General features: G+C 35.8%; 1 protein-coding gene across 2 annotated transcripts in view; it reads right to left on the bottom strand.

The window, feature by feature from the left end:
• Positions 1 to 1,219: 1,219 nt before the first annotated feature.
• PLEKHA1 (pleckstrin homology domain containing A1) overlaps positions 1,220 to 24,002 on the bottom strand; it is a 57,111-nt gene continuing 34,328 nt past the window's right edge. For both annotated transcript variants that reach the window (XM_001103307.5, XM_077947744.1), the window contains exons 6-12: positions 20,626 to 20,751; positions 17,608 to 17,748; positions 15,581 to 15,649; positions 9,283 to 9,347; positions 8,580 to 8,643; positions 6,540 to 6,629; positions 1,220 to 3,962 (exon numbers count right to left, since the gene is read on the bottom strand). In XM_001103307.5, the coding sequence (XP_001103307.3) occupies positions 3,648 to 3,962; positions 6,540 to 6,629; positions 8,580 to 8,643; positions 9,283 to 9,347; positions 15,581 to 15,649; positions 17,608 to 17,748; positions 20,626 to 20,751 (870 nt within the window). In that variant the 3' untranslated portion in view covers positions 1,220 to 3,647. The remainder of the gene's footprint in view (positions 3,963 to 6,539; positions 6,630 to 8,579; positions 8,644 to 9,282; positions 9,348 to 15,580; positions 15,650 to 17,607; positions 17,749 to 20,625; positions 20,752 to 24,002) is intronic.

The following is a 24,002-nucleotide window of genomic DNA, read 5'->3' as shown; positions in this document are numbered from 1 at the left end:
AAAGCATTTCACACAACAAATGGCCTTCAGAAAAAGAGACTGAGAAGAAAAAAAAACAAACACTAAGCCAATGTGTTTTGGAGAGGAGGTGCGGAATGCCATAGGTTATTAGGAAGCAACCTGGTATATGTGGCTGGATTACTCTAGCTACACCCTGAGCATAGATCCTAATGATGCTCCCAAGTACAGTGAGAAGCCAACAGTTACAGCTTCGTTGCTAATGTGCCCCATGGGCCAGGCAAATCCTCCTCCTTTCTGGGGTCTCAATCTATCTCAGTTAGCACTGATGGTGGGGGCTTGGCCTAGTTCATCTTTAAGATGTCATTCAGGTTTTCAGGAAAAAGCAACAGATGAAGATGTCTACTTTGATACCTAACCTGCACAATGACAGAAATAGGGTAGTCCAGGAGAGCCCCAACAGGACATAAATAGGTGAGCAGAGATACTGGTTCAAAATCATTGCTGGCTAAATTTCAGAGGACAAGGTATGAACATGCCAGGGAAAAGCAGCAGGATCTGACAATGGATTGGACACAACAAGCAAAAGAAGGTATCTCGAATTATTGAAGGCAAGTTGCTTTAAGGAAAGAATATTCCAGAATTTCAAAAGTATGATTTAACAAACAGGCATATACTTTTCTCTAATGTTCACACATTCTACATTAATGCCTTGTCCTCACTAGAGAAATATTTAAGCTTTACCTGTGCACCAAGCACTGCACTAGGCCCTGTATATGGTGTTCACTGCAACAGACGTGTAACATTTATCACCAATAGGCAACATTTGCAAGGAGCAGCCTCTAACGCCTGGCAGTTTTCTGAGTGCATCTCAACTGCCCACGCGGAGATTAAGATGCCCTCTGCTTTCCGCCTTACATCATGCCGTCTAAATAATCACGGAGCACTGTAAGCAGCCCAGATGATTCACACGATGCTCTGAGGCTAACATATGATAATTTTGCTTTTGAAAACATGTTTTTAATTAAGAAAAATAAGCAACTTCTTTCCCCTATCAAAAAAAATCATTTTTCCTTCTATAATTTCACATGAAGGGATGCCTTAAGAATTCACAGATCTGAAGTTTCTTATTCTTGCAAAGATGACCAAATAATTACTCAGTCCTTAAATATGTAAACTGAAGTCAATTAACCAAACACATCCCTAATCATTGTATTTACTTGTTCACACACGGGCTGAACCAAACAAAATGAGAAATAAGTCAGAATAAACTCTGTGCAGTTTATTCTCAAGTCAGTACAGTGTTCAACCAGTTTGACATACAAAGATAACAGACTTTAACAGTAAATGTTGGGAGGCACACATATATTCCCATTCTGAAAGAAGGCATGTTATATATACAGGAAAAAAATGCAGCAAATATTAAGGTATTGAAAGTATTTTTTTTTTGAACTCAGATGTGACATATTTACAAGAAAAGTGTGTACGTTTGAAAATAAATAGTTTCCATAGACTTATAAAAGAATTGAGATAAATATTAGGAGACCCTGACAATCACAAGAACATTTTCCTATGCTATTGAACAAGGATAGTTCTATTTTTAAATGTCCCAAAATAGAGCTAATATTTTGCCACCATGAAATATATCAAATTGCAAATACCAAAATGTGCTAAAATGAACAATGTGGAAGCTGTACCAAAATTAAACAGCATTAGAAATATTGCAAAGTGTCTATATTTAAGATTTCTCGGGTGTGTTCATGAAAAAGGAACTTTCAAAAAAGCCATTATAATGAATATATCAGCAGAAAAAGTGATAACTTATTAAAATCTCTTTACGCTATCACTTTCAAATGTAGCTGCAAAAGAGAAAAAATCCTAATATAACTTTTAAAAAATATTAGCTTATGAATAAAAAAGTTGAGTGGTGCATTCTTTATGCATACAGATTTTTAAACTGATACTGTATAATTCTAATATATCTTAACCTCTGGACCCCACTGCTGTAGTAGGAAATTTTTTCTCTGTCTCAGACAAGAAGTCATCTAAGAAAATGAAAACAAGAAATTTTCAGTGATATGTATGAATTCAAAACAAAACAGTACTGTAAAATGGCAAAATATAAAAATAGCAGCATATGAAATTCAAGACTGTTTTCTTAAAGCAAATGTTTAAGACTGAACCTCAAACACGGTACTTATGGGTCGGGTGCGGTGGCTCACGTCTGTAATCCCATCACTTTGGGAGGCTGAGACAGGTGGATCACCTGAGGTCAGGAGTTCGAGACCAGCCTGGCCAACACGGTGAAACCCCATCTCTACTAAAATACAAAAATTAGCCAGGTGTGATGGCATGCACTTGTAATCCTAGCTACTCGGGAAGCTGAGGCAGGAGAATTGTTTGAACCCAGGAGGCGGAGGTTGTAGTGAGCTGAGATCACACCGTTGCACTCCAGCCTGGGAAACAGAGCAAGAGTCCGTCTCAAAACAAAAACCAAACGGTACTTACTCAAACTGGTCTATAATTCAACACCAGAAACTAAAGATTCTTTAGAGAGGTGCTTTTATCTATATCCCTATGATTAAATGTATTCTCGAATTTGTTTTTTAAAACAAATATATTGCACAGGTAGTAGAATACCAGCATTCTGGTATCTCTAACATAAAATGCTATCTTATTTAACACATTAAACTATTCTACTGAAAATTAATTTTATCCCAATGTTTAAAACCAGTCACGTAGGACTTTTAAGCACATTAATCTCAAAACATTCCTAAACAAGATGAAAAAACACAGGCACTTGAATATAGGCTATTAGTGACAAAAAGTAGAGGTCACAACAATTTCATGACTAAGGGCAGTTATGTCTTTACATATAAACTTGAGGTCTTTCACCAATCCAAATATAGAAATAAGAACTATTTACAAAACTTTGATAAGAAAATCAGATCTCCCAAAAATTTCCTACCAAATAATTTTTGCTGAATAAAGCACTGACTGCTCCAAGGCCTGATGAAGCTTTTTCAAACAAATGTCTAAGACACAGTTGTTTGAATTCTAGTTTTCTTCTTTTCTCTATGCTGATATAACCCACAACCCTTACTGTTGGTCTAATAATATCCTCCATGCAAAATAAGTCACCTCAAGATTCAGGGCATCAAAAATGGTTATAATTTCAAAATCATCCACATTGTTGTATAAATTTTACAGCACCACAAACATCATGAGTTTAGGTATCTTGGTTTGGCAATATTTCATGTGGTAATATTGACCAATAAGAATGTGTAAATATTGAACCTTTAATAGGAAGTCATTGTAGCATTTTTTAAATGACCAAAGTTATTAATAAGCATTTTTAATGTTTTAAGTTGTTAAACATTTAAACTGTCAAAATCACTAGGAAAAAAATATTACACATACATTGTGACCACCCGAATGAGAACACGCAATGCTTCAGACAGATAGTACTGAGATATTTTGGATTTTTCCTTTTTCTTTCTTTTTTAAAGAAATTATATTTAGTTTGGCCACTCCCTAGATTCTTGGTTTACCAGCTTATAAAGAGTACACCTAAGAGGCAGTATAATATACGCACTAAAAACCGTTTTCCCCTTTACCATCTTTGGCTAGAAGCCTCATGAAAGGAAACTGAGGACAGCAGAGGCAGGCAGGCTCTGTGCACTTCTGCCTCACACGTCACTGACCGGAAGGCTCGCGTCATCCAAGTCTACCAGGTCACAATCTTTTTCCTGAGGGCCATTTTTACTTTGAGGTTTTAACAGAGCTTGTTCAGTCACTTTGGAAGCTGGTTCTCTTGGAGAGACAGTCTGGACCTTGAAGTTCCCTGGCTTGACCTTGGCAAGAGATTCATAAAATCCTCGCTTCTCCATGGTAAAGGCTGAGACCAAAGAGTTGCTGCGAGAGGCTGTGGAATGTGAGGTGGTGGCGGCTGCGTTGGCAGGACGGAAAGCGTGTTTGGATTCTGAAGGACCGGGGGGATGCTCCTGCAAAAAGGAGTGGCAGTCAGACATAGTCAATCACTAATGACCAGGTTAGTAACTCAGCGTGAGACCTGATTCTCTGAAAAACAAACAGAACACACACACACACACACATACACACAAGGCAGCAGCAGAAGCCATGCAGCATAAATGTGCAAGTTCTTTCCCAAAGCAATGCATTTTTAGAGGTGAGTTTAAAGCAATGATAGCCAAAAACCATTTCCACTAGGAAACCAGTTCCATCACCAAAGCCGAATTTGGCAGCCTATGACACTTTGAAGATTCAGCCAACCTAAACTGAAATATAGTGTTCCAGCTGCAACTGAACTGTGTTTAAAAGAGAACCTCCCAGCTGTATCATTTTATTTAAGAGTATATTCTCAGTCAACACTAGGAATTATCCCACATATTTTAGAATGAAAAAAAAAATGAAAATACAGCCTATAACAATGAAAGGCCATATTTCTTTAATAAGGACGAATCAACATCTTTCAAACATTATTTTGCCAATAAGACTTAGTTTTTACTTCCCTGAATTTCACTGCAACCAATAATAACACAGTCTTTTCATTTTATACTTAATTTTAGTTCTGAATAGGTCACATATTCATATGGCTTAATATTTTAAAGGTAACAAAGGGTACACATTTATCATATTTTAAACTGTGGTGAAATAATTATCAGTTGTGAATGTTAATTTCAATATGCTTCTAACTAGATCAAATCTGAAGATATCCTTAAATATGACCATTCTAAATACATTGCTATGTACTAGTATATTATATTCATTTATGATACCAGTGCCTTTGAAATCAAAGTGCTACAAATTACCAAAACACTACAGAGTCCTATTAATGGCTAAATTTCAGAAATTTTTAAATGCCATGCAAACTATAGTAATGTATAGTTTATCCAATGCATATGCATGCATTAGTTTGCATATATTATTAGAACAATGGTGCATTTCATAGTATATCTTAAAATTTTTTAAATACATAAAATATAGAAATTGAAACTCTTGCAGCAGTTGAGTATATTAATTTTTATATGTTAATGTCTCTTTCTGTTAGTAAAGTTTTATTTGTAATGTTTTATTTTTATTTTTAAATACACATATCCAACCTGATGACTAGAGTGAAACAGTTTGCGTTAGTATTGACAAAATCAGTTATGATAACTGCAAAAGGCAGTTTGGTTAACTCAACTTTCTATGATCAGTTGTAAGTAGTGAGTAAGTCTGGGCCCTCCACTAAGAAGGCACGTTTGCGTGAGAGCCCACATACGTGCTGCATTCACCAGCTCTTGATGTATACCTCTGTATACAAGGGTTCGACAGCCTTCTGGCCTGCCGCATCTGGAACACAGTGCAAAGCTAAGATTAGAGTTAACCTATACTGGGTAGAGGGAGGAAAAGAGAAAGTTCTGCTGACAGTCATAGCTAGATAGTCCAATTTGCCCCCACCACAAAGCACAAAACACAAACATCCTTCTCCAACTTTTCCTCTTCCCAACAGACATTGTTTTTGCAGAGAGTCTCATACTTGACTGCTGAAAAAGTCACATAAAATACAGGCAGTTACAAAATGAACATCTATGAAAGTGACTTCTTAGATATTTCAAAAAGGATATAAAGAGAATGACAATTAAGAAATCAGAAACATTGATTTCTATTATCTGTAGTTATCACTACCAGAAAATAAAAGGCAGTATTATTATACTATCAGAAAAAAATATTAAAAGTGTAAGTATCTAGCATATATATCATAGTAAATCTAGATAATAAAGGCTATCATGCTACATATGAGACTACTTTCTGCAGATGGCAGTGTTACATTTTAAGATACTTTAAATTTTCAGATCTGAGATTAGTGGCCAAAGTATTCCAAAGGCAAATCTAATTCTTAGGTACTTGAATACAAGAAAAATCTTTTAAAAAATATTTCTGAGCAGAATGTTTAGTTGCATTTCAATTTTATTACCATACTACCACAAAGATAATTATGGTAGTTTTCAGAAGCAGGCTTTTAAAGCAGGTTTTAAGATGAGAATTAAAACATGAAATGGAAACACTGGGAGCACTGAACTGCATTTAAGGCCCCAGCTGCTCAGTGATCGTATGGCATGGTTAAGCCAAAGGTAAAAAACAAAACAAAACAAAAAAACCTGAACTGAAATCAGAGGAAGTAAGGAGGAAATTGAGATGTTCACAAAACTGTGTAACTAAAAGTCTTACATGATCAGGCCACACATTATACTAAGAATCTGTCAAATTATGCCAAATCTAGAGCTACTGACAAGTAAGAACTCCTAAAACAAAGCAAGGAAATGTTTATTCTTTAGTTGCCCTGCTTGTGCATTTAACACAATACAATGCACAGAAAGTTATGTATACGTAACACTACAACGAAGCATTAAATTAAAAATGCATTATTTTTTGCAAGTTCAATTGGTATAAAAGTCAACATGCAAATAAATCTCAATAAAGAAAGAAACCAGGTGGATTGGGAGAGAGGAAGGAAAACAATTTAACAGGATGGGGGGCACCCAAGGGAGTATCACCCCAGAGGGCAGGAAACCTACAGAAGATGCGGATCTGCCGGGCCCCCGCTGGGCTACAATGGCGCCAGAGACTGCTTTAATCCAACTGTGCATCTCTTCAGGGCTATCAGCCTAAAGGAAAAAAGAACTCATTCAAACAATTTTTCCTCAAAATCACCTTCCACTTCTATAAAGCCAATGTATTTATTTTGGTAACTTAAATACTGTCATCAATAAAATCACTCTAAGGCAACTGTTTCCAAAAAAATTTAGAAATCATTTTTTAAAACCAGGTTTTGCTAGGTCTTAACTATGCAGAGACATAAATTGAGCATTAAAATGTCAAGATCAGACCCATCAAAAGGCATCAATAATGAATACCTCCAGAGAGAAAACAAGGAGAGGAGGAAGGCAAAGAAAAACCCTTCTTATTTCACTCTATCTACTGCTACACTGTCTGAATCCGCTACAAGAATATTTATGTAGTTGTGTAATTTTTTAAAATTGACATTCTTTTACATATTATTTTTCTGGAAATAATTTCTAGTAGTACCCTAAAGCCTACAACAAGTATTGACAGATAGGTCTGGCTTTCAATGTGAATTTTAAACCTTACTATGTAAATAAGGCCCCAAGCGGGCTGCAGATATACTGCCTCTTGTTTCTAGATTCTAGAATCCCTTATACTTCTCGAATCTAGAAATATGAAAAAATTTTAAATGCAGGACATTTTTGAATAAGTAATATTAATAAAGACTTTAAAAAAAAAAAAAAAAACTAAAAGTAGCCAAAGGTAGAGTATACTTCATTCCTTACTAATGGAAATACAATTCTAGAAATCAATTTGACAAAACAGAAAGGGTCATGCTCTGATAGTTAATCTCACTCTAGAAACTTACCCTAAATAATTCAGGCAAAGTAATGCACAAAGACGTTTTTCATCACATCGTTTATTGCAATAAATGTACAAAAACTATGCATATGAATGTTCAGCAACAGAGTAATACAGAAACAATTTACTAGTGGAACATCAATACAGTGGAGTATGGTGCAGTTCTAAAAGGTTTTCAGATAATTTTTAATGACATGGGAAAAAAATAACAACATAAGAAACAAATAGGATATAACGCTATATTTAGTATGACCCCACCTACTATAAAAATATATACCTTAAGAAAGGGAGCAAAATCATAAGAATGGTTGCCTCAATGTGGGACTGAGTGTTTTATAAACCACATTTTTCTGAAATCTTTCTATATTTTCCAAGTTTTCTGGAATAAGCATATTTAACTTCAATAAAACAAAAATAAATCATCCTTTGATTTTTTTTTTTTTTTTTTGAGACAGGGTCTCTGTCACCTAGGCTGGAGTGCAGTAACACGATCTCAGCTCACTGCAACCTCCACCTCCTGGGTTCAAGCGATTCTTGTGTCTCAGCCTCCCAAGTAGCTAGGATTACAAGCCTGCATCACCACAGCTGGCTAATGTTTGTATTTTTAGTAGAGATGGGGTTTTGCCATGTTGCCCAGGCTGGTCTCGAACTCCTGGACTCAAGCAATGTGCCTGCCTTGGACTCCCAAAGTGCTGGGACTACAGGTGTGAGCCACCATACCCGGCCCAAATCGTTTTTTAAAATTTTCCATTTAAATAATTCAATGAGGTATGCGAAAAGTACAATTTAAATACAGGATGCCTAGTATTAGCGAAACTATATAGATCTACTGTCTACTTTTACTATGGGTTTTTTTAATAAGGTTACCAAAAAATGATATAATAGAAAAATCAAAATTCTAAAATATGTGCAAAAATAATTCAACTTGAAAGTACACACTTAACATCTAAATTAAAAGCATTTCCCTTTCTCTAAATACTTAGTTCTAGTTCACTAATTCATAACAAATACTCCCACTTCCTGAACATATAACCCCACCAATAACTCTATATATAGCATCCTTTTATTAAGCTGGTAAATTACAGTTGTCATATTTTTTTAACCTCAAGTGCTTATTTATGCTTATTTCACCTCTAAAATTATTAATTTCTTGTCAAGAGGATCTATTAATTGCCAAATAAGTATCTTACCTGGACATAGAAAGTTCGAGATGTTGTTACAATTTCAAAGAGGTTGTCCCTCATCATTATGTCACTGTATGAAAAAAAAATCCAATTATAGTAAAATAGCAGTTGTTTGACAGTTTCTCTTTCATTTGTTTACCCAGTACCCAGTATGTGTCAATAAATAAAGGAGGTAAAGTACTGATTTGACAAATCCAAATTATCTTTTCCCATTTATTTTCATGTAAGATTTTACATATTTTATGTAGTTTTACTTTTAGAAAAAGTTCATAAAGCAACTTTAAAGTTCAGAGTTTTCAGTAATCAGTTTGGTGAAACACTGTCACAGTTAACACATTTTCTTGTAAAGCTCTATTCTACTGCATCTTTTAAACACTAAAATTAATACATCAATTTGTCAAATCTGAGGGTCTAACCATAAGTTGTTCACATTAAATTTATTCCTTTCCATTAATAAGCTGTTTCAGTATTTTTAGTTTTCAAAGAAACAAATAAAGGATTCTTTCCTAATTTTTAGTTTTCAAATGAACAGAACAGTTCAATACTTCAATCTAAGGGTTTTGAAAATTCCAGCATATCTCAACTATAAAGAGTTAAAAATAAATACAATTAATATGGAAAAATGTAATCTGTAAGTACATTACTCAAACTAAGGCACTACTCTGTGTTTATAAGTTGTACCAGGCATCAAGTCAGAGTGGTTCCTTACCTTTGTTTACATTCCTGGACTTTATGAACCTCTTTAAGTGGTATTACGCGAAGAGGTTCCTTTTCCTGGCCAAAAAATAAATAAATAAATAAAAAACAGATACATGATGTTTATTCTTAAAATCCTTTCAAACGTTAGCTGTCTTATTTGGAGACCCATGTGAAAATCATACTTCTTTGCTGAAACACATCTCAGAAATAAATCTACCTTCTTAAACCATCCAGCATCTGAACAGCTCAAACACTATAACCTTATATACACTGTTGTTTGAAAGAAGAAAAACTGCATACGGGCCTTATTCACGTTATTTCTGACCTTAAGGGCAGTGTAGCTTATTAAAAGCTAGTAGCCATCAGACTTTCCCCGACGGACCCACATACCAGTACGCGCAGCACCTCCTTTTCCGGAATGTCACTTTGATATACAAGGCAGCAGAGCAAATGCACATCCTGCTTCTTTGACTTAAATTTGTTATTTTACAAATATCACTTGTATATAAATACAAAATTGAACATTTACTAAGCGCTGAGACATCTGCTAGGTTTTAATTTTTATCTCACACTTTCCACAACCTTACAACACATGTACTACTATTCATGTGCTGAAACTGCAGATTAGACATGTTAAGTATCTCACCCAAGGTTACAAAGTAGATATAAGATACAAATATAAAATAAAACTGGTTCCTAATAGCGTATTTCTAGTATACATTCCATAAAATACAATATACATATTTCATTGAATATGACAGCATGAAATTAAGACATATCATTACTTTATGTAGCACCAAAAATAAAACTAAACCATGACAGAGCGTTTTTTTGTTTGTTTGTTTTGTTTTTTGAGACAGAGTTTTGCTCTTGTTGCCCAGGCTGGAGTGCAATGGCGTGATCTCGGCTCACTGCAACCTCTGCCTCCTGGGTTCAAGGGGATTCTCCTGCCTCAGCCTCCCAAGTAGCTGAAATTACAGGCGTCCGCCACCACGCCCAGCTAATTTTTGCATTTTTATTAGAGACGGGGTTTTACCATGTTGGCCAGACTGGTCTCAAACTCCTGACCCCTGGTGATCCGCCCACCTCAGCCTCCCAAAGCGCTGGGATTACAGGCGTGAGCCACTGCGCCCAGCCAGGAGTGCTTTTTCTTAAAAAAAAAATCACAGATCTTTTAAAAAAAGTTTTACAAAATAGTTTAATTATGAAATAATTTATCACTTAATGAGATTTAGAAAAATAGTACAAAGAATTTCTGTATAACCTACACCTTGTTTTCTAAGCTGTTAATATTTTACATCTGCTTTATCATTATCTGTTTATGTTTATATATGTGTGTGAGAGAGTATATGTATATATATAGATTCCTGAAATACTTGAAGGTAAGTTGTAAATATGATGTATCTTTACTAAATACTTCAGTGTGTATTTCCTAAAACATAGATGTGCCCTTGCATAACCACAGTGCAATTATGAAAACTGGAAACTCAATACTGATGCAATACTATAATCTACAGACCATCTTCAGATTTCATTAACTGCCCTACTCGTATTCTTTAGAGCACAAAAACTATTTTCTGATCCAGAGTTAAATCCAGGATCATACCATGTATGTAGCTGTCATGTCGCCTTTAACTGTGGAATAGTTCTTCATTCGTTTTTCAGAGTTTAAAAAAGTCCAGGCCAGTTATTTTTGTAGAACACTTGCCAGTTTGAGTTTGTCTGACATTCGTGCTGAGATTCAGGTTATACATTTTTGACAGGAAGCCACAGGCATGACACTGTTCTTCTCAGTGGACCACTATTAGGACGTACACACCCGATGGTGGCTTGTCCTGTCACTGGGGTGTTAACCCTGATCTCTTGCTTAAGGCCATGTTTGCCAGTAACTGTAAAATTACTTTTTCTCTTTGTCATTGTTAAGTATCTTGTGGGGAGATACTTGGAGCCTATAATAATACCAGGTTTCCCATCATAATTTTGCAACTAGTTTTATCAAACACTGAAAACTCTTGCTTGAAACCATTACTAGTGGCTGCCAAATGGTGGTTTTTCTAACCCCATCAATCTATCTACATATATTAAATAGAATTTTACTCTAAGGAAATATTTTTCCTTCTCCATTTAGTTATTCATGACTTATTTTATTCTATGGGTTATATTCCATTACTATAATTACTTATCTTGTTTTTAAATTGTCTGCATTTTGGTCAGTCCCTTCAAGGTAATTTCTGTGTCCTTTTGACATGTTCCATTCATTCTCTAAGCCACTTCCTTATTCTCTGGCACAACTTCACTTTCTGAGCTGTTTGTACTTTATACGCCCCAACTCTGAAATCAGTCACATCGCCGAGGGTTCCTGATTCCTTTTGTTTACAGAATGGCATTTACACTTGCTTTTGGGAAGGGTAGGTGGGGATTTGCCAATCTCTTCACTCAGCCACAACCTTCTCATGACAGATGAGAATATTTCATTGCAGTTTTAATTTGCATTTCTCTAATTATCAGTGATGCTGAATTTTTTAAATATTTTAAGATCTATTTAAATTTTTAAATGAATTGTCTATTCATGTCTTTTGTTCATTTGCCTACCAGATAGATATTTTCCCCTCCATTTTCTCTCTTTTTTTAATCTTTGAAACAAACATTAATTTATACAAGGATTGAAAATACAGCACAAAGAACTAATTTTCCTGAACCATTTCAGAGTGAGTTGCTGACCTGTCCCACATGACCCCTGAATACTTTTCCTACAAAGACATTCTCTTACATAATCACAATACAATCATCAGAATCAGAAAACTGTGCCCAAAATGTCTTTTATTAGAGCAAAAGGATTCAGTTCAGAAGCACGAACACCATCTGCTTGTCAAATATTTTCTTTCCCTCAGTCTGGAACTTCCTCATTACTTCCTTGACTTTCATAATCTTCACTCTATGAAGACTGCAAGGTAGCTATTTTGTAGAATTTCCCTCATTTGGGTGTGCCTCATGATGGGATTCTGATTACATACCTTGGGCAGGGGTATCACAGAAGTGATGCTGTCTTCGTCTTCCGCTGTCCTGTCAGGTGATTTCAATTTATCTCATTACCAATGACATTCACTTTAATCATCTGACCAACCTGAGTAAAGTGGTATCTGCCAGGTTTCCTCATTGTAATGCTATTCTTTTCCCCCTTGTACAATACTTAATACCTATTTTAGTAGATAGGTACTTTGAAACTATGTAAATATCTTATTCCTCATCATACATATAAATATACATCCATTCATCAAAAAGTATTGTTTCTCTGAACAAGATTTGGCTTCTATTATCCTTAACATAGTTCTTGATTTTATCAGTGTGTATGTGACCATTCTCCCATCTCTACCACCACCCCTTCCCCATGTGGATGCCCTTCTCTCCCTACTCCACGTGGGGCTAACCCCCCAAGAGGACAGCCTCCTTGTCCTGCATAGGCTCTGACACCCACACAAGGCTGCAATGGTCCCTCTTGGATGCCTATGTTGCTTTGCCCCACCTAATAAACAGGGGTCTGAATTGTTTGGGATTGATGGAAGGAAAAGAGGGCAAAGTAGGTGAGGAAAAATCCCCTCAGTTTTTAAGATTTCTTATAAGTTTTATCTCTAATATATGTTGCAAATATTTTCACCAGTTTTTCGGCTGTGCATTTAAGTCTTTTATACGTATTTTTAAATTTTTTAAATGATCTTTTAGAGACACACACTGAGATATTTACGGATGAAATGGAATATCTAGGATTTGCCTCAAAATATGAAGCAGGAGGTGGGTGGTGAAACAGAAGAAACAAGACGAGCTGAGCCATATGTTAACAATTATGACATCTAGGTGATGGGTATATGCAGGTTCCATGTATTATTTCTGTCTACTGAAAGTGTATGTTTACACTTTTCCATGATGAAAAGGTTTTATAAAAGAGCCCATTTACACTTTAAACATTTTTATCATGTATTATTCTTGAGCATATATAAAAAAGAAAAATATAAACAAGATAAACTGGTTACAGTTTTTAAGATTTCACATTCAGATTCCAGATCTTCTGAATCACTTTTTGACTTAGAGCCACCAATGTCCATGTTTTTCACTCCAAGTCATTCTTTGTGCCAAAAAGAGTGTTGGTGATGCAGCATTTAAGAATGCTTCATGGTGTCCCTGAGATTTCCTCCCAAGCTGCCAGCACCCTTTCCTGCACATGCTGATGCCGGTGTCTTCTGGATTTTACCCAAAGGTACTGTGCATATGGCAAGCAGTCAACTACAGCACAGCTGCAGCCTGGCTGCCCCTCACCCTTAGCAACTCTAAGACATACCGTTAAGATTTCAGAAATGTTAAAACTGGGGGACAGGGAGCTGAGACAAGAACTATTACAGAAATACTAAGCTTTGAAAACCTGTATGCTGGGCATTATTCTGTGAAATTTGAGAGGAAGAACAAAGAACTACCAGAGGAGATAAACTATACCCTGTAAAATTAGGAAAACTTAAGTATAGTTATAATTACTGACCTTTAAAGGTTTTCGGCTTTATCTGCAATTTCTAAATACTAAAAATAATCCAAATTATTAAAACTACTGTTGATGATGGGGGCACATGTCAATTTCCCCATCAAAACTGAACTCCTGAAGGCCAGAGAACTTTGCTAATTATTCTCTTTTATTTCCAGTTCCCAGAAGAGTGCACCAAGTTCATGGAGAGCTCAATGAATGTCTGTTGCATGAATGACTCTTCCCAGGAGTATTGGCATTAAATAAAATCAATGAGACAACCTGCTAACCAAGCACAAGTGTAGCCTCTGAGACAACAAGGCAGATACTTTCTGAACCAAGTAACTACTACTTCCAGTTGAGGCTCTTAAGCTTTGAGAAAGCCCCATGCTAAAATGACTCTTCTGGCTATGCTATGCCATTTTTCATTCATTCAAAGACACTTATTATCTACCAAGTGCCAGACCCTGTGATCATAAAAGACTACAAGAGTCTTTACCCTTAAGAAGCTCATTTAATTTAGTTGCAAAGACAAGAATGCACGTGACTGCCAAACCCTGGGAAGAACATTATGATACAAGTATGCACAGGGTACTACAGGGCACATAAGGAGAAGACACTTAACCCAGAGTCTAAAAGCTTCCCAGAAGAGCTGACTCCTGAGGTGAATCTTAAAATATTCCCTTCCTATACACTAGTGCTCTGCTAGCAAATACAGTGGCCATTGTGTGTAATGATGTAAATTTAAATTAATTAAAATGAAATAAAGTCAGTTCCTCAGCCACACTAGCCACATTTCCAGCACTCAACAGCTACATGTAGCTAGTGCCCTTGGACAATACAGATACGGCACATTTCCATTTGTGCAGAAAGTTCTAATGGACGATGCTGTTCTGGTGACTTCATTCAAATAAAGCATAAGGTTCCCCTCTCAAAGGTCCCACACAAAAAGAAGAGTTAGGATAAACATTTATACTACAGAATTGCACTCAATTTATCCAAAAAGCTATTTCAGGACTCAGGTCACCCTACAATACTTTAAATAAGGATGCAACGCAAACAAGGCAAATAGGGAATTTCAATTTCTGATTCTACCTTCAGGGAGGATAAAAACATCTTATGTGAAGTGATTTATGAGTCAATGTGAAATAGGTAAGGAAAATCTCAAGAGAAGGTAGAAATACAGAGGGTTAAATGTTGACTTTTACAGATAGAATTCTTTACACCACTTTCGGCACTGTAATGTTACTCTTTTTCGGCCTTTGTATAATACTTAATACCTATTTTAGTAGATAGGTACTTTGAAACTATGCAAATATCTAATTCCTCATCATACATACAAATATACATTCATTCACCAAAAAGTATTATTTCTCTGACAAGACTTGGCTTCTATTATCCTTAATATAGTTCCTGATTTTATCAATCAGTGTGTATGTGACCATTCTCCCATCTCTGCCACCACCCCTTCCCCATGTGGATGTCCTTCTCTCCCTACTCCGCGTGGGGCTAACCCCCCAAGAGGACAGCCCCTTTAGTGGAAATTTATAGACTACAGGATTCTGAGATCTTCAGATCTTTCAAGGTAGAATGCCGCTTTGAATATAGGATCTTTTTACTTAACAATGTATTTAAGAAAAATATCATTAACCAAAAGCATCACAGCCAAATAAACTGTATGTACCTCTAAAAACTAGACTTATTCTAAAACTAGAGAACAGTACAAGAAATTACATATAATCACTACAATGCAACACTTTTCAAACATTCTTACAGCAACATTTATGACATAACAACATACCAGTTCAGATTTGAAGTAGCCTATTGTGTTTTCATCCAACTGAAAATATCTTCTCTTCCAGTTTTTCATCTACCGGAGATGAACACAGACATAAGACTTGTGTTTCTAAGAATGTCAAATGTTAGTCACCACTTAATTACCCTGATATGAATCCACAATCAGACATGCCAAGCACTAAAAAATCTCATTACTTCCCTTAGAGATGCGATAAATTAAACCTCATCCCTCTCTAGCTACCCAGGCTTTGAATTCCTAATTCAATTTTTGGTGCCTGGCTTTCATCTTTTATTGTATGATTTTATGTGGGTTTTTTTTTTTTTTTTTTTTTTTTTTTTTTGAGACAGAGTCTTGCTCTGTCACCCAGGCTGGAGTGCAATGGCGCGATCTTGGCTCACTACAACCTCTGTCTTCCGGGTTCAAGCAATTCTCCTGCGTCAGCCTCCCAAGTAGCTGGGATTACAGGCGCCTGCCACTATTCCCAGCTAATTTTTGTATTTTTAGTAGAGACAGTGTTTCACCATGTGAGTCAGGCTAGTCTCAAACTCCCGACTTCAGATGATCCACCCACCTTGGCCTCCTAAAATGCTGGGATTACACGCATGAGCCACCGTGCCCAGCCTATTTCATATCTTTAGTGTTACAACTTTTTTTTTTTTTTAAAAGCACCTCCCCTTCCTCCTACTCCCCACCCCGCCCCCGCCCGCCCCATGTAAAGAGCAAACACAGGAAATGTTATTAAACCACATCAAGTTTCTCCATCTGTAAAAATGCATGAATTCTTCCACAAGTACTTTATACGTAGTAGTAAAGCACTAAATATTTAATAAAGTAAACCTATTTTGTACACACATTTTTTGTCAATAAAATATAGTTCTTGCAAAAGCACTTAAGTATCTCTGACTGGTATTTTGGACTTAAGAGTAAAACAAAAAGGAACCATCAGGCTATGATGTTCAGTTGTGTGTAAATTAGGGCTTTCAATCTACACACAACAGAGCATCACAGCCTGATGAGAATTCTGACTCTACCCGCAGACATTCTACAGTAAGAAAACCTTGCCCTCACCGGCATTTTTGTCCTCAGCCTAAAGCAGGTCAAACAGGTGAAAGGACATTCCCCTGGCTGCCCTAAAACAATTAAGAGTTGCCAAAAAGTGATGAGAAATCAAACAGAACCACCAAAATAATTTTTAAGTATTTCTTTACTCAGACTTAAACACTTCCAAACTTCACAGTTAATTTTCTCATGAAATTCTAAAGATTTAGTTCACACAGAAAGAATGGCTTAAATACTAAGGTATGTTGCAACCTTAGAAATACTGGTAAATTTACTTGCTCTTGCAAAAAATTCATCATGGAACTATGTGGGAATACCTGGGCTAACCCATAACAGCTTTTACTAAGTACCAGGTGCTGTGCAAAGGGAAATACACCTTTTTTATTTACATCTCTTAAAAAAACAAAAACAAAACAAAATCCTAGATGGTAGGTTTTATATGATATTCCTTAAGACAGAAACTGAGGGCCTGAGAGGTTAAGTAAGTAGCCCAAGGTCAGAGAGCTTACCACTGAGGTCAGCCCAATGCCTAATCAAGGAAGAGACCCTCCTATGCCCCACTCTTTCTCCTGCCCCTGGCCTGCCATCTCCCCACTAAAGCTCTCGATCCCTGACCCACTCCTGAGGATGAGTAGAGATCAATAGAAAAACTTTCTCTTTCCCTGACCCACTCCCGAGGATGAGCGGAGATCAATAGAAAAACTTTCTAAAACATTAAACTGTTAGGAAAGCTCATTTAAACTGAAAGTCAGTGGTAATGGGCATTAACTTTCCCGGCCCCGTGCAAACCAAGCAAATAACAGCATTGAATTATAAACATAGAATATTCCCTATTTTATCTCCTGACTCTCCTCAGCATGCTGGTCTCTCACTTTGGGTCTTTCATAAAATAAAGCAATTTCCATGTTAATTTGAGTTTGCTAGAACATAATCCTTTTTCATTATTTCATGTATTTTGTTAAGCTACTCACCACTGCTCCTTGTTTTACACAATATCCAGCTTTGATAACTGCACTATCTTGAGGTGGTTTAGGAGTAAAGTAAGGAAGATGGCTTTGTGACCGTTTCAGATTATTTCTGTCAATTCTTTCACCACATTCATTTACTTCTTTCTAAAATGAAGCACAATAAATAATTTTCTTGCTTGTTCAGCATACTTTTATTTCATGCTATCCCAGTAGAAAAATCTTAAAATCCACCTTAGATTAGTTAGAAACAGATTTTTGAAGGGTTTTCTAATTAATCTGATATACTTACTCATAATTTTCCTGTCACTGATTAAAGCACAAATTTCTGTTCCTCTTGTTCTGCACAAGTCCTGCCACCAGTGCTCTTTTTTGGGGAAGGAGTTAACTTTTTATTTTGAAATAATTACACAGATTCACCAGAAGCCGCCCAAAAAAAGTACAACAGGTCCTATGTACCCTTTCACTAGTTTCCCCTCAAAGGGAAACTGTGTAACATTATCAAAAACAAGAAAATGACATCGGCACAACCCACACACTATATTCGGATTCCACTAGCTTTACACACATTCGTTTGTCTATGTGTGTCTATACAGTTCTATGCAGTTTTATCACATGTGTAGATCTGTGTAATTACCACCACATTTAAGACCCAGAATTGGTCATCACTCCAAGGCTCCCTTGTAAACTTTAGAGCTCCTACCCCTAAATCACTTGGCAACCACTAATCTGTTCTCCAAGACTATAATTTTGACATTTTGAAAATATAATGTCAATGGAAACAAACAGGTTATCTTTTGAGATTACCGATTATCTTTTTTCACTCAGCATAATTCTCTAGAGATTCGTCCAGGTTGTTCCTTATATCTAGAGTTCATTCCTTTTTATTGCTGTATTTCCATGGTATGGATGGATGACCAGTTGTTTAACTGTTCACCCATTAAAGGACATTTGAGTTGTTTCCCGCTTTTAGCTATTAGGAAAAAACTGCTATCAACATTCACGCACAAGTTTCTATGTGAACATAATTTTCCCTTTCTCTACGATAAACGCCTAGGCCTGCAAATGCTGGGTTGTATAGTAATCACAAGCTTACTTTTATTAAAAACAACCACAAAAAAAAAAAAAAAAAAACACCAAACTGTTTTTCAGAGTGGCTATACGAATTTTCATTCCCACCAGCAACACCTGAGAGATGTTTCTCCTCATCCTTGGCAGCATTTGTGTTGTCACTTTTATTTTAGCCATTCTGATAGTGTGCAGTCATCTCTCATTGTGCTCTTACTTTTTATTTTTTCCCTACTAGCTAATGATGGTGAACATCTTTTCATGTGCTTACTTACCATCTGTGTATCTTTTATCTTTTGATGAAATATCTGTTCATGAATTTTCTAACTGGATTTCTTGGGTTTTTTACTGTTGGGTTCTGAGTTCTTTTTATGTTCTAGATAAAAGTCCTTTGTTGGACATGTGGTTTGCAAATTTTTCTCCTGGTTTGTAGCTTTTCATCCTCTTAAGAAGGGCTTTCATAGAGCAAGTATTTTTTATTTTGATGAGATCCAATTTACCAATTTTTGCCCTTTACAATAGATATATATTATTTTATAATTTTTAAAACTATACTACAAAATAAATGATGCAATAAACTTCTCTGAGAGTTTTAAAATTACACCCCCCCCATTAAATCCTAGAAAGGACTGATCTATACCAAAATTACAATGCAACAAAATCTTAACTCTAGACAAAATTAAAACAGCCGCAGATACTAACTAATACAATATCTTAACACAACTACAGGAAAATAGTCTTACCCCTTATGTCAACATAGGTCATAATACCAGCTAGATTAATACCAGCTTAATCTAGCTACATAGTAACCAGAAGGTTAATAGTTTAAAATCATTACTTTTGGAAAAAGTAAACACACAATTCTAGTTCATTTTTTAATCCAACTTTGGTGAAAAATGTAGGCTCTATGACAGCATAGAGCTGTCATATTTTGTTCATTTTGTTCATTTTGTCAATTTTCTTCATTAACATACCCTTTGCCAAGCATAAAGCACTCAATAGTTAATTAATTAATTAATGTTGTAAGATTTCTAATCCCACTAATCACCCTCCCATAGCAAAAGACCTGAAAAATGTGGAGTATAATACAATTTGACTTAAAAGATTTATAAAGTGTCAAAGTCTTATTTTAAGTTCAAAAGGCACACTGGTAATGAAAATACCCAAGCTTAGCAATACCAATTGATTACTTTAAAATTATTGCTTTCTCAACTACCAGTAACTTAGTAGCCATTACAAATTCATCCTTTTCAACAGCAAAACAAGAAATTCAAGCTCAGACAAGAGTTTTAATTTCATCAAAAATTGTTCATAAATTTATATTTTTCCTAAAACTCAAATAAAGACTTAATTTAGCATATGGTTACTTCTGAAATATAATTGAGTTAAAATCCCAGTCCTCTGTTTAGCTCACTTAGACCAGGTTGTAGAAAAAGTAGATTTTAAAAATTACTACTTGCAAACTCTTGCCTCAGCAATTTTATTTCTAGGAATTTCTCCTTTAAGAATATTCTTCATAGCATTGTTTATAAAAGTAAAAGAAACAAAAAGGAAAAGGAACTCTATTTGTCCAATAGAGGATTTATAATTTATGGTAAATCCATGGAAGAACTACTATGTGCTCATTAAAAATGATGTAAAAGGATTTCTGATGACTTGGAAAATGTTCATGATGTAAGTGAAAAAATCTGTTTACAAAGTGTAATATACAACTCATATCTCCATTTCTGAGGTGAAAAGTACACCGAAGAAAGGCTCAGAGAAATCATGATAAAGTGTTAAACATTATGTAATTTCCAAATTTTTTATAATAAATACTTTTGAAATAAACAAAAATATTTTATAGTAATTGAATATTATACTAATTCAGCAAAGATGCCCTGTTTTAGTTTTAATAATATAAAAATCAATATACAGTAATTAGACCCTCATGCAATAGAAGAGTTACCTAATTACCTGAGTGGGAGTAATGATGGGTACACCACCAACAATATCAGTTCTGTAAGACACTTGCTTTTTCCCACATTCACCATGGCGACTTAGGTTATCAGAATTAGGCTGTGAGTCTGACTGCTTTGGTACCTGAAATAGTAAATAAAATGAATCATTTTGCAACCAGCATTATACATGTGAACCTATTTTCTCAGAATTTCTAATTAATTGTCTGTTTGTATATAGTTGACAAATACATATAAAAATTATTTACAGTCCATATATGTACTCCTTTAAGTTATCACACTAATTTTTCTGTTAGAATAATACTTTATAATATAGCTATCACTGAGTGCTTACTCGGGCAAGTACTATTTCATACATTTTTCTCCTTTACTACTCCTGTCTACCCTATGCATAGGGGTTCTACCCCCACCTAAGAGATAAGGAAATAGGCTCAGGGGCATTAGGGATATAGGTTTAGGTCCTGACTATAATACATTCTAGCCAAGTGTGTGTAATTCTGCCAAGCCCAACTGCTGTGCTCTAGACCCTGTTTACTGGCACACTTATAATTGGTTTACAGCTCTTTGCTGTTTTCTTCCCTTTCTCCATTCCTACCCATGATTCTGGGATTGTGGCATATTCAGTCTTTCCTGACTTCAAGACAGAGACTATTACCAAAACCATAGTGTATTCAATAAATGCTGAAAGACTCAATGGATGAATCCAACGTCAGCAGGAAAAATAGCAAAATTCTTAAAACACATCAGAATCCTGGCTAACCTGGTGAAACCCCGTCTCTACTAAAAAATACAAAAAACTAGCCGGGTGTGGTGGTGGGCGCCTGTAGTCCCAGCTACTCGGGAGGCTGAGGCAGGAGAATGGCGTAAACCCGGGAGGTGGAGCTTGCAGTGAGCTGAGATCCGGCCACTGCACTCCAGCCTGGGTGACAGAGTGAGACTCCATCTCAAAAAAAAAAAAAAACACATCAGAAGTTTCAAAACAAAACTTTTCATTAGAAATTTAAAGAAGGAATTCCAATACTTGGATCAATGATAAATCATTCACAAGTACAGGAAAACAATGACTGTGGTAACAGCAGAATCTCCTATTAACACCTCACTAAAGTGGATGAAAAAATCAAAGGTATCACAAATTTTTAACATATATTTTAGCTTTTCTTACGTGATCTATTCAGTAAATAAGGTACTGAGTAAATCATTTCTATCTGTAGACTGTTAAGCACGTAGTCTGTATTTAAATTATACATTTTTAAGGCTGTGAATAAAATGTAATCAAATCTGCTTAGCATCAATTATGATGTTGAACATGATTTAGTCTTTCTCCAATGATTTAAAGGGCATTTGGAACCTTGCAGTCTTTCAGAAACACTATGACAAATACTACTGACAATCACAGAAGTAGTGGTGTAGAAATATTTAACTTAAATAGTTTGCTTGTCATATAGCTAATTCCTGTTAATAGAGTACTGGTAGAACTACAGGACACCATTCACATTGTATTCAAAGGCTCAAACCATTTACTAGTGTGATTCCAAAGCAGTGTGGTTTCTCAAACTTTAGAGTGCATAAGGTATCACCCAGGAAGATTATTTAAAACTTCAGATTTCCCTGCTTCGAACCCAGAAACTGACTCCACAAATCTATACTGCAGCCCAAAAACTTGCACTTTAAGCAAGAACACCAGACATTTTTGAGGCAGGAGTTTCAGAAACCGTATTGAGAAACACTCTCTAAAACCTGTGCTCTCCTTCTATACGATGCTACTCCCACCCAATTTGTAGAAAAGAGGGTATACAATGCAGATAAGGATTTGCAAAGCAGCATTTTGCAAAACATTTAGCAAACATGGTCCATGTGTATACGAAAGGACGCTGAGCTACAGTAAATCCCAATCCACACAAATGTAATTTATGGATATAATAAATGACTTGTCTCTTAGATGACTTCTAAAACTCCCTCTCCCTTTCTTCCCCACCTGCCGCCCTTGAAGTGGTTTCTCTCAGGCCTTAAGCCCAACCCTCCAGCCTCTGGTTCATATTCATACTACAATGCCCTCATCCGCAGAAACAAAAGAGAGAGAAAACAGGAAAGAGAAGAGAATCCTGAATACCTCTTGAATGCTTCTAAGAACGTGCACATTTTGGAGTGCTTTTTAAAGGCAATAAAATAATGAAGATAACTTTCCTTGTCAAATAAAATTAGGATAGTATACCCTGGAACGATTTGCTAGGGAAGCCCATTATATTTTCTAATAAATAGCATCATATATTTCAATTATTCTGACAGAGAAAATATGGCCTGGTGATCTCACTGAGAACAGAAAACAGCATTAAGAGAACTTGAAACCAGAAAGAAAACAATCTATTCAACTAGATTAGATGAGAGGTGCTGCTAAGAGGTGACCCATAAGAAAACCAGCCGTTATTCTCTCAAGAAGTTTACTTAGACATCGGAATTATTAAGAAAAACCTTTAAAATAATTTTAAAAATACTGAAATTTATATTGGTTTTTCCATTTTTCTTAAATTACAGTATATTAAAAGTCCTTGCTCATGCTGTTAAGCTCACTGCTTCTAATTTGTCATTATAATAAAATCAAACGCTAATAGTTAACTTAGAACTGCATTTTACTATAAAAATTATCTAACTTTAATCATCTTATTCCCTAAGAACAAGAAAAGTTCAAGCAAAATATCCATGAATATGGATAACTCCTTTAAAAACGATAGGTCCCACTAGAAAACATGGTCTACATTCAGCCATTAAGATAGACATTTTCAGGATACAACCCTACCCCAAACCACCCAAGTGTCCAATGAAAATGAGAAAAGTGATTCCACTGGGCAGTTGGCACATATCAGACACTGAATCCACTTGGTTTCTTTGTCTACTGCCTTTCTCCCTTTCCTTGGCTTTCTATCTTTTTACGTCCCTGCATTTTGTGTAGGAGATCTGAATGTATTCTTGGCAGGCATTTCCATGTGATCCTAGTAGTAGGAAATTCTAATAGTAGGAAAAGAAAAGGTAAAAATAACTAGAGAATAAAGAGATGAACAAAACAGATTTAAGTATTTATGCGTGAAATACATAAAAACGCTGCAGGTTTCTCAAAAGTTAAAAGGAAAGTTGATATTCAATTCACTGAATGATAATGTAATGTTGGGCTAGGTGCAGTGGCTCACGCCTGTAATCCCAGCACTTTGGGAGGCCGAGCTGGGTGGATCATTCAAGGCCAGGAGTTTTAAAACCAACCTCGACAACATGACGAAATCCAGTCTCTACTAAAAATACAAAAATTAGCCGGGTGTGGTGGCGCACACCTGTAATCCCAGCTACTCAGGAGGCTGAGGCGCAAGAATCACTTAGAACCCCAGA

This window comes from Macaca mulatta, chromosome 9 (assembly GCF_049350105.2).
Source record: "Macaca mulatta isolate MMU2019108-1 chromosome 9, T2T-MMU8v2.0, whole genome shotgun sequence".
Classification (NCBI taxonomy): Eukaryota; Metazoa; Chordata; class Mammalia; order Primates; family Cercopithecidae; genus Macaca; species Macaca mulatta.
Note: the sequence above shows the minus strand (reverse complement) of the source record. Positions and strands in the feature narration are given on the sequence as shown.